General features: G+C 48.4%; 2 protein-coding genes and 2 long non-coding RNA genes across 11 annotated transcripts in view; 2 read left to right on the top strand and 2 right to left on the bottom strand.

The window, feature by feature from the left end:
- LOC125618704 overlaps nucleotides 1-4542 on the top strand; it is a 9161-nt gene extending 4619 nt beyond the window's left edge. Inside the window, exon 2 of the long non-coding RNA XR_007350104.1 lies at nucleotides 2462-4542. This is a non-coding gene — a long non-coding RNA (uncharacterized LOC125618704). The remainder of the gene's footprint in view (nucleotides 1-2461) is intronic.
- Nucleotides 515-1943, bottom strand: Tstd1 (thiosulfate sulfurtransferase like domain containing 1). The gene is made up of 4 exons (XM_015491983.2): nucleotides 1802-1943; nucleotides 1479-1607; nucleotides 786-948; nucleotides 515-690 (listed from the first exon to the last, which is right to left on the bottom strand). Exons 1-4 carry the CDS (start codon nucleotides 1875-1877, stop codon nucleotides 639-641), a joined length of 420 nt encoding a protein of 139 aa, XP_015347469.1. The 5' UTR covers nucleotides 1878-1943; the 3' UTR covers nucleotides 515-638.
- Nucleotides 2165-8984, bottom strand: Usf1 (upstream transcription factor 1). 8 transcript variants are annotated; one of them, XM_048810170.1, is made up of 12 exons: nucleotides 8850-8975; nucleotides 8131-8289; nucleotides 6077-6157; nucleotides 5665-5714; nucleotides 5238-5353; nucleotides 4805-4906; nucleotides 4368-4563; nucleotides 4047-4134; nucleotides 3846-3904; nucleotides 3459-3553; nucleotides 3075-3203; nucleotides 2165-2886 (listed from the first exon to the last, which is right to left on the bottom strand). In XM_048810170.1, the coding sequence occupies exons 3-12, from the start codon at nucleotides 6082-6084 to the stop codon at nucleotides 2797-2799; spliced, it is 933 nt and encodes a 310-aa protein (XP_048666127.1). In that variant the 5' UTR covers nucleotides 6085-6157; nucleotides 8131-8289; nucleotides 8850-8975; the 3' UTR covers nucleotides 2165-2796. The 8 variants fall into 8 exon arrangements, with proteins under 8 accessions (XP_048666127.1, XP_048666129.1, XP_015347468.1 ...); XM_048810172.1 differs by having other exon boundaries at nucleotides 5269-5353; XM_015491982.2 differs by lacking the exon at nucleotides 8131-8289 and having other exon boundaries at nucleotides 5269-5353; nucleotides 8850-8984.
- On the top strand, nucleotides 8928-10173 carry LOC125618703. The gene is made up of 2 exons (XR_007350103.1): nucleotides 8928-9082; nucleotides 10065-10173. It is a non-coding gene; the product is annotated as an uncharacterized LOC125618703 (long non-coding RNA).
- The last annotated feature ends 186 nt before the right edge of the window (nucleotides 10174-10359 follow it).

Raw genomic sequence — 10359 nt, 5'->3', positions numbered from 1 at the left:
TTTTTTTTTTTTTTTTTGGTGAGGTCTTGCTCTGTTGTTCAGGGTGGCCCTGCTGGGCTCAAATAGTCCTACTGTCTCAGGTTTCTGATAGGATGGGACATAGGCACAAGACATTACCCCCAGACCAAGCTTTTTTTTTTTTTTTAAGTTTCTAGGCCATGTACACCCTAAAAACAACTGTTCTAGAAGGAGAATTATAGTTACCCAGGCAACTGCTAGAATTTGGGGGTAAGGCCAGGTAAATAAATGCTGGAAAGATAAATGATCCAGCACTGAATTGAGGTGTAGATTAATATTAGAACCATTTTCTTTCTTTCTTTTTTGCCATACTGTACTGGGGATTGAACCCAGTCACTCTTTCTTTCTTTCTTTCTTTCAAACCACAGGATCTCAATAAATTGCCTACTGGCTTCGAATTTGCAGTTCTCCTGCCTTAGCCTCTCAAGTAGTTGGTATTACAGGCATGTACCACCACACCCATTTTCTGCCTGCCTAACAAATTAAGTACTTCCAATACTTGATAAAATGTTCTTTATTAATGTTTCTGTGTGCAAATCATTAAAAGGAGTTGCCTAGCCCAGCAAGTCATCTCCTTCATCACCCTTTGTTAAGGTGGGAGGGAGAGATAAGGGTTCTGCCTAACCCTCTTTCTCGAACCATTCCTTATAGGCCCCAGCATAGTTTCGAGCCCTGTGGAAACAAAGAGGGGTAAGGGAAGGACAGGCCCAATAGGCAGTCCCCAATCACTTCCCAGCTAGCAAGCCACACGTTGCCCATGCCCATACCCTGTGTATCCAAGGCGCCGGGCCAGCTGTGTGGCCTGGAAGCCCCGTTTTCCCATTTGACAGAAGAAAACAAGATTCTCATCTTCTTGCTTTGGCTTCTCAGTGCGGTACAATGCTTTGAATGCAGCTGGCTCCATCTGCAGGGCACTTTCCAACTCGGACACTGGGAGAGGAGTCCAGAGAATAAATGGAAAGCAAGTCTTGATTCTCAGGGTCAGAAATCAGGCAAGAAGAGCTGGTGATGGAACAAAATCTCCAGGCCCCAAAACCAATATATGGTGGCCACCTCCCACCCTGTCAAAGTCAAGAAACCGCTTACCCTTAAGGAAATTTGCCAAATGACCTGTGAGTGAGAGTCACTTCCTGAATCCTGGGGTGTGTGTGTGTGTGTGTGTGTGTGTGTGTGCGCGCGCAGCCAGGAGGAGCAGGCAGACTTAGGCATCTAGCTTCAGGGAGGTCAAGCATATAGAAGCTCGTTTGCCCCTCTCCTTACCCTCTGCTCTCCCCTCAAACTGGATAGGCCAGTTCCACTGCCAGGATCCGCCTCCAATCAGCCCTTCTCTGTGGGAAGCTGAGGGCAGCTTAGGGAAATGTAGGATTCCCCTCACCCCGCCTCTGTATTTTGCCTTCCCCACGCCATTCTGAGATCCCACTAGCTAAGACCCTTCTGGGCTGTCTCCTCCAATCCCATACCCGGGATGTTGACTGCCCCTGGGATGGTTCCCGCTGCAGCCTCCTCCCGAGATCTCACATCGAAGAGCCGGGCCCGGCCTGATGTTAGGAGGGACCGGAGTTCAGGAAGCGAGACCGAGACCGTGGACGCTGAAGAAGAGGGCACATGCACCTTCAGAGGAGGACTATGAAGAATGGGTGCCTCAATACCCCCTCCCCTAGCAGCACCCTAACCTCTCTGGTGCCCCTTCACTTCTCCCTCCACATACACCTCCACCCTGGGGGCCTCACACACTCCCAGGGCCACAGATAGAATTGGACATCCCAGGCTCCCTCACAGGTACCTCCAGCCATGGTGCGGACAGCGATTACCAGTTGCAGGAACGTGGCCCCAGCCCGCCCCCTCGCCGTGGGCAGCATCTCTCCCTTCCTCCCAGAGCCCAGACCGGAACCGGAAGCAAGGCACCGCCTCCCGCACAGTCCCCACAGCACCTGTTCGTGGTGCCTCTCAACATCCCACAGGAGAAATCTGCTATTGCCAGGGTGAGCCGGAAACAACACCCGATCTGGCACAGGTAACACAACTCAGGGTAATGAGTATAGAAATGGCACCCCACCCTAAAGTTGGCACAGCCCTTATTGGTCAAAGGGTAATGTGCCCCCTCCCTTTTGATTTGGGGCCCACAAAAGGAGGAAAAAGAGACAACTGTGGCTCCGAACAATTTTATCTTAAAAAAGGGGGGGAACACCCCCACAAGGGGAAAGACCCCAAGTGGGCCCCTGCCTGTTATTCTCCCTGGCTTCAGAGACTTCTACACAGGCCTTAGCTGCTTGCTGGCCAGTTTCTTTGTGGGACAGTAGACACTGCTAAGCAACCTTCCCCATTTCTTCATTAAGTCTGTTCCCCAGAGTCGCAGGTCCACATCTAGAACCTCAGTTCCGGGGAAAGGAAGAACCAATGGAAGTGCCAGAGTCCTGGGGCAAGCCAGAGTATCACTTGTCAGCAGACCCTCTGCTGAGTACTCTAAGCACAGGGCAAGCCCCCCAGTTTAGTATGTCCAGTATCCAGCTTGGAGACAGCACATGCATTGTGCAAGAGGAGCATGAGGACCCAGGGGCTGCATGGTAGGGGTAGGCAAGGCTGTCAGTGCATGTTCACAATGTGTGTTTCACACTACTGCAGGCTGCCATACCACAGGCCCTCAGTTCAAAGACATGCCTTTTGAACTCCCCAGAGTCCCATGCCAGAAGTGGGCAGTGAAGGAAAGGGACACGGGATAAGCCTGTCGCTCCTGGGCTATCTGCAGTTCTTGGGCCCAAAGCCCCTGAATCCCCATAGTTAGTTGCTGTCATTCTTGATGACGACCTCTAATCCGTGGTGCCGCAATTGAGCTCGTAGCAGCAGATTCTTGTTTTTAAGGTCTTCCACCTAACATGGAAAGAAGGCAGTCAAGGAAATGGGTAGAAAAGTTGACACTACCAAGCCCCTGAAATTAGACATCCACTGGTGAGGAGGAAAATGTGAAGTGCTGTCAATGGAGAATTAAGTACGGAGTCCCAAACTGGGTCAGTGGGCTGTAGGGGCCTAGTGGGTAATACTGGGATTAGGAGTCTGACCTGCTGTCGAAGTACATCATTGTCCAGCTGCAGTTGATCTAACCCCTGCAATTCTTCAGACAACCTGTGGTTACTCTGCCGAAGCTCCTGGATATAATCACAGGCTTTGGATAGAATTCCACCTTTACTCTGCAAGACAAAGTCATCAAAATGAGGACTTAGGATTTAAGACATCTAGCATTATGCTTTCCAAAACAACATTCACACTTTGGACTTTATTTTCCCCTCAGGATGGTGATATAGCATCTCCCATGGATGTAGGGACCTTAGAGAAAGATATGAAGAGTGAATGAAAAGTGTATGCCCCACACTCTACTATTTCTGGAAATAATACCAGGAGACAGAATTCAGGCCTCCCATCCACTACCAGGGTCCTTCCATGACCTGGCCAGACTTGGTGCTCTCCATAGAGCAGTCTGGGATGATCTTGGACAGCTGCACAATCCAGTTGTTGATCTTGTCTCGGCGGCGGCGCTCCACTGTGGGTCAAAGTGGAGGACAAAGTGACTCAGTGAACACTCACAAGCCCCAGGATAAAATGACCAACCCTTCCTCCCCTCAGATAGCATCAGACATACTAAACTAGGGGACCTGCCCCTTGTACTTGTTTATAGTGCATAACAGAGGTCTGCTGGGTAATGCCCTGGCTTGCCCCAGGACTCTGGCATTTCCACTGATTCCTTCTTTCCCTGCAAGTCGCTAGCCCTATTAGACAAGTCCCTAGCCCAATTAGACAAGTTCCTGGCTTCACATCTGGAACACAGCACCTACCTTCATTATGCTGAGCTCTGCGTTTCTCATCCCGGGTTGTCCGGGGAGCTTCTGATTTCCTGACAACAGAGCAGGATGATCAGAGTGAGGGAAGGACAAAAGAAATTTAAAAATAAGATTTGAGTTTGGGGTAAGGACTTATACAAATTACAGTGGGTATTAAGACTATTCATGGTAACTGAGAAGAAATGGGTCACTCACGGGGAATAAGGGTGGGTCCTGGGGGCAATTGAGCGCTGGCTTCCTCCCTGTAATACTTCTTGTGGTGACATCATCACAAAGAATTGACCTGTGAAGATGCGGGGCAGGTTCTGCCAGGACTTGGAACTAGAAAGTTCAACAAGGCCCTGGGACCCTTCTCTGAAAAGAACATGCTCCTTCCTGCTAGCAGATCAGCCCCAAATTCTCTGTCTGGCCAGGTCTTAGTCTTTACTAAGGGTTATGAATAAAGGTCCACTGCCCCAGCCATGTCCCCCAGCCCTTCCTGGCCCTGCCATCTAGCATCCTCATGCAATATCTCACCAGTGCCGGGAGGGGTTGCCTGCCCCAGTAGTGCCTCTGAGCCCTGGGTAGTAACGACAGCAGCTGTACTCCCCGATGTGGTGCCCCCTGCCCCATCACCCACGGCAGTACTGGGAAAGTAAGTATAATGTGTCTCAGCAGCTGTCCCCTCTGTATCAACTGCATCATCACTCGTGAAAGCACCCTGGATCACCGCCTGGAAAGGGGAGCAAAAGAACAGAGTCCAGTGACAATCAGATACTTCTTCCCCCTATACCACTCTGTAGCTTTATCCCTTGAAGAGGGAAGGCGAAACATCTAGAAAGGGAAAGCCTAGTGCCTTCAGTCAAAGCAGTCTGAGATGCCTCACTGTTCCTGGTTTCACCTCCAATCTATTAGTTCCCTTCTTCCTCTTATTACTCAGAGATTTAGCCCATCCCCAGCCCATCCCCCTGTACCTGGGTCATGGATTGGGTGGCAGGGTAGCCACTAATGGCTCCAGTGCCCTCAGTCTGGCCATCCAGCTGCCCCTCAGACACCTGGATCACCCTGTACATCACCTAGAAGCAGAGAGGAAGGGGGAAGGGAAGACAGAAGAATAAGCACTTAGAATCTCAGGATCCTTCATAAAGCTTCCCTTGGACAAAGCCCCAAAACAAAAACCCTTCAGAGACATAGATTCAGCTGTCCTCTCTTAATGAGAGGACATAATGAGGTTTCATCATTCCCCTTTCCTATAATAATTTCTCCTCTAGACCTTTTATCACCACCCCCCCCCAAGAGTCTACATTTTCACCTCCTCCTCCAAGTCACGTCTCCCCAAGATGTTTGATTACCTCCCTCAACCCCAACCCCAGGTAACACCTGCAGCCACCTGGCCCCCTCCCTTACCTGGCCCCCATTCTCAGTTCGGAAGACGTACTTGACGTTGGGGTCAGGGAAGGTGGCAGCTGACTGGATGCTAGCGATAGCCACACTGGTTGGGTCCTCCCCTGTAGCCACTGCACCTGAATTAAAAGAATGAAGGAAAGTCTGTGAGTTAACTGCCTTTCTCCCTCTGTTCTACTTGAATATCCTTAAGAAGAAAGAAGATAGAAGATTGTGGCTCAGTGGTAGAGTGCTTGCCTAGCACGTGTGAGGTATTGGGTACAATTCTCAGCACCGAATATAAATGAATGAATAAAATAAAGGTCCATTAACAACTACAAAATTTTTTTTTTTTTTTAAGAAAAGAAAGAAAGAAGATATACAGAAAATAGGCTAGTGGGGGATGGAGAAAGTCCATGACCTTGGTCTTGGTCCTAGTTTTAACACTCACCTTCCTGAATCTGCACTGTCCCCTCTTCTGTTTCAGCTGTTTTCTGCTGCCTGATTGTGGTGAAAGGACAAAGGGAAGAAGTGAATGAGAAGCTCACTGGCACAGTAACATATGACTCCCAAACTCACTGGTATTACCAATAGATGGGTTAGGTTAGAATACAAGTTAGTCTAAGTGTTTACTATGTACAGGTCCTAAGCTAAGCACTTAACATGCATGAGCTTATTTAATACTAATAAGAGCACTATGAGGTGGGTACCATTACTTCCATTTTATAGATGGGGAAACTGAATCACACAGCTGGTAGGAGATGGAGCTGGGACTTGAATCCAGGTCAGGCTGACCTCCAGAGACAGTACTCTTAGACATTTTGCATCTCTCTCATATCAGACCCTACCTCTTCTTCACTCACCCCTTCATCTCTCTGTGAGGGAGTACATCCGAGGAGCTGGTCCCTTTTTGAAGGTCTTCGTATCTCCCTGAGTGCTAAGTCCTGGTAGATATCATGAAGTTCACAGTGAGTCCGGGAAACTGAACAGCTTGCCTAGTTCTAGATCCTCAAAGACAAAGCCAAGAAAATAACCCAATCATCTGCAAGGGACAACTGACTTCCCCCATTCTGAAGCTGAGGACTGAACTGTAGTGATTGAAAAAATAACTCTACAAATTGTGTTCCTCATCCCTCTATTATCACTCCAGCACCTGGTGGAGAGGGGATAATTATTCTGGAAAACATATATTTGAATGGATTCTTAGTAAAGGTATTATGGATTACTAATAAAGCTATAAAGATCTGCCATAACAGCAGCTTCATGGGGATTAGGAAGGGCCATGTTTAGACAATCACTATAAAAAAAAAAAAAAAAAAAAAACAGGATCTCCAGACCCAGTGGAGCATGCCTGTAATCCCAGCAACTCAGGAGGCTGAGGCAGGAAGATCACAAGTTTGAGGCCAGCCTCAGCAAATTAGTGAGGCCCTAAGCAACTAAGTGAGACTCAAAATTAAAATTTAAAATCTCAAAATTAAAATTTAAAAGGGCTGGAGACATAGCTCAGTGGTAAAGTGTCCCTGGGTTTAATCACCAGTACAAGAAATAAGAAATAAAATAAATAAATAAAACACACAGAGTCATGGACACTGATACTTCACAACTCGCAGACAGACTAGATAGCAAGAAACTTCAAATTTAGGAAGTAAAACCTGAAGCCACTGCCCTTTGAAAACCATCCCTAACTACAAAACCCGGTATGGTGGCACAGGCCTGTAATCCCACTGGCTGGGGAGGCTGAGGCAAGAAGATGAAGAGTTCAAAGTCAGCCTCAACAACTTAGCAGGGGCCCTAAGCAGCTTAGTGAGACCCTATCTCCAAATTAAAAATTAAAAAGGCCTGGGGATGTAGTTCAGTGACTAAGTGCCCCTTAGTACCAAAAAACAAACCAACCTAGACATGGGCCAGGCATGGTGGTGCTCACCGGTAATCCCAGCCATTGGTGAGGCTGGGGCAGGAGGAAAACAAGTTGCAGGCCAGTCTCAGCAATTTAGCAAGATTCTGTCTAATATAAATAACAAAAAGGACTGGGATAGCCAGGTGGTGGTGCATTCCCAGCAACTCATTGGGAAGGTTGAGGAAGGAAGATCACCAAATTCAAGGCCAGTCTCATTAACATAGTGAGGCCAGAAGCAACTTAGACCTTGCCCCCAAATAAATAAATAAAATAAAAAGGCTGGGGATGTAGGTCAGTGGTAAAATACCCCTGGGTTCAATCCTCAGCACCACCACCCCCCCTCCAAAAAAAAAAAAAAAAAAAAAAAAAGGTAAATAAAAACCCAGACTTGGCCCTTAGGTAGCATTCCATTGACAGGGTTCTTGTTTAGGGCTGTCCAGATTTACAGCATCTGTTAGAGGTCCTAAAGCCCAAGTATGTCATATCCAGACCTCTATTTTATTCATCAAGCCTTCCCGTAGTGCAACACAGTTGCTAAAATGTTGCTATGACAACTCCATATCCACTGAGCCTCAGCAAAAAGAGAAAAAACTCAAAGCTCAGGATTCCGAAGGAGAAAAGACAATGGGGGAGGAATCCATCTAGAAGGTGCCTGCCTTAGGACCCTGACACCCAGCCAGAAGATAGAAAAAAAACAAAGGACTGAGGAGACAGATGCCTCCAGAAACAGCTACACAGTACAAAGAAGAAAAATAATCCCAACACGAAAGGGGCAATATTTTTGTAAATTCTCTATCCATAAGGTCCTCCAACCTTTCCTATCGCAGGAAAATCTGTAGCGGATAAAAAGCTCGCGTACAAAGAAAAGAGTAACAACAACAACAATAAAAAAAAAAAAAAGGAACTGAAAGTGAAACTGTAAGAAGTAACGCTGCAAGGAGATCCCAGTCCCTAAAGGGAAGTAGCATAAGTGTTTTGGGACCATCAAGGTCTCCAACCTCAAAACTGGGGAGGAAGTACCTCTCTCTCAGGTTTGCTGCGCTGACTGCAGGAGCAGGTAATGAGAGGGCAGAACACTCTAATCGCCTACAGCTGTCAGCCAGAGACAGCCTCCGAGGGCACACAGCACCCGGGTCGGGCAACTTATTCAAATCTTAGTTGGACATCCGGAAGCATTTCCTGAGCGTTAAGAATATGTGACACGGAAATCAGCAAAGGACGTTGTGGCTTGCACGCTCAGGCAAGGAGGGCCCATCAAGAGCCCTTGCTAAGTCTTTACACAAAGAGGGTGTGGGGGAGAATCCCGAAAGAATTCAGGAGCCTAGACGCTGCCACAGAACGAGTCGTTTCCCTGCAGGCCCACCAACCAGTAGGCGCTTACGGAGCTGAGCACCCTCCGGGCGCGAGCCAGGGGATTCGCGCGGTGACACGGCCAGACCCGCGGCGCTCGCCCGGCGACCCAGGTACTGGGCAGAGAAGGCAGGAAAGGGCGCCAGGGACTCGGGGACCTGGCACCCGCAGCTGCGGCTCCCAGATGGGCAGCGCAGGAGGGCGGGGACGTGCGTGCCTGGGGCGGGGAGCAATTCGGCCCACAAAGCAGGACCAGACACGGCCCCCTCCCCCAAAACAAAGGCTTCTTCCCCGGGAGTCCCCCAACCTGATAAACTGAAATAAAACCAAAACCGCCCCGCCCTGCTGGTCCACCCCATCTCCAGGCTCTTGTCGGGTCCTGCACTCACCCGCCAAGGCCGCTTCAGCCGCCGATTTCTCCCGACAGCGTTCTCGCTCTCCCCACTCGGGTAGCTCCATAGACAGCTGCTCATGCGCACTCCCCGCCTGCGGCCATGTTAGTGAGGGGCGGAAGTGTCTCCTCAACCCGCCCAGCCTACTCCTAGCCTCTGGGCCGCCCCACTTCCGTTCCTTCATCTTGGTGAGGGCTGAGGGCTGCGTAGGTGTATGGGGTCCCAAAGAGGTAATGTTATGGAGGATTCGCTGAAATCCTAGCGACTCTGGGAAATAATCAGAGAAAATTGACTAACTTGTACTTCCAATTTTGTGCGAGGCAGGGCCTTTTAAGTTAGAGTGAATGGGAGTGAGGGGCCAGCTGAGATCCAGGGAAGAACGTCGGAGGGAGGCGCCATCTTTAACAGGGGTTATTTGGGAGGCCATCTTGGATCAGGGCATCATTTCGAAGTGTTTCCAACCGGAGATGAGGATGTATCAGGACATATGTAAATCTTGGCATACTTTTTTGTATTAGCGTCAGCAGTCACTCAGGCATTCCAGGGTTTCGAGTTTTTCGAGGTTCACACTGTGAGAATAATCTTGATTCCCATTCTTCTCATTCGTGATGTACTCTTTAAAAGGATTTGGAGTTGTGTAGTATGATGGGAACTGGAGCCAGACAAACCCATCCCTGCCACTTATTACCTGACATCTTTGGCAAGTATTTTGACGTAAAATGAGCGTTAGTTTTGATGTCCTCGATGAGCATCAAGCAGGTCTTCAGTACTATTTCCCCAGATATTGAATTGAACACTCAGGAAACACCGAGAGAAGCACAGAAAGCAAGTTTTATTTAAAGAATAGAACAGATTTCTCCGCAGAGAACCGGCCCCAAAGCTAGGTGTCTGGTCCCTTGAGTACATTTTAGAATTCCTTCGTTCTCATGGCCTCTCCTCCCACTATCCTGCATGCCAAAGGTCCTGCATACCTGACTAGTGACCAGAGGTGGGCCAAAGGTGGAGTGCTGGAGAGGGAGCTACCCAGAGGGGCTTTCATTCATTAACAACTCCTTGTAGGGAGGAACAGTTCCCTGGAGGCAGGTCACCTAGGGAATAGGTGGAGGATGGGAAATGTCTTGAAGGAATTAACATTTTATTTCCTCCTGACTCAGCCCCCATCTTTTTGACCCAATCATTTATAACCTACACTAACTGTCTTTTTTCCCCCAGCCTTAGTTTCTTTATCGGAAAAATGGAGTACCAGTACCAACTGCCAGTACCAACTCTACAGAATTGTTATGTGGATTAAATAAAATTAAAGGCAATATTTTTAGGAGTACACATCTAGCCGAGTTCCTGGCATAAAATGAATATTATGTAAATGTAAGTTTCTCTTCCTCATTTCCTGACCACCATGAACCCAGCTCTAGTTTCCAGCCACAGGTCTCCATGACAACAGCTGAGGAGGAGCACCCAAACAAGAAAAAAAGAGACGTTTGACCAAATAAGTGAAAATATATCTATC

Source organism: Marmota marmota, unplaced genomic scaffold (assembly GCF_001458135.2).
Source record: "Marmota marmota marmota unplaced genomic scaffold, marMar, whole genome shotgun sequence".
Classification (NCBI taxonomy): domain Eukaryota; kingdom Metazoa; phylum Chordata; class Mammalia; order Rodentia; family Sciuridae; genus Marmota; species Marmota marmota.
This window is presented reverse-complemented; position numbering and strand designations above follow the sequence as displayed.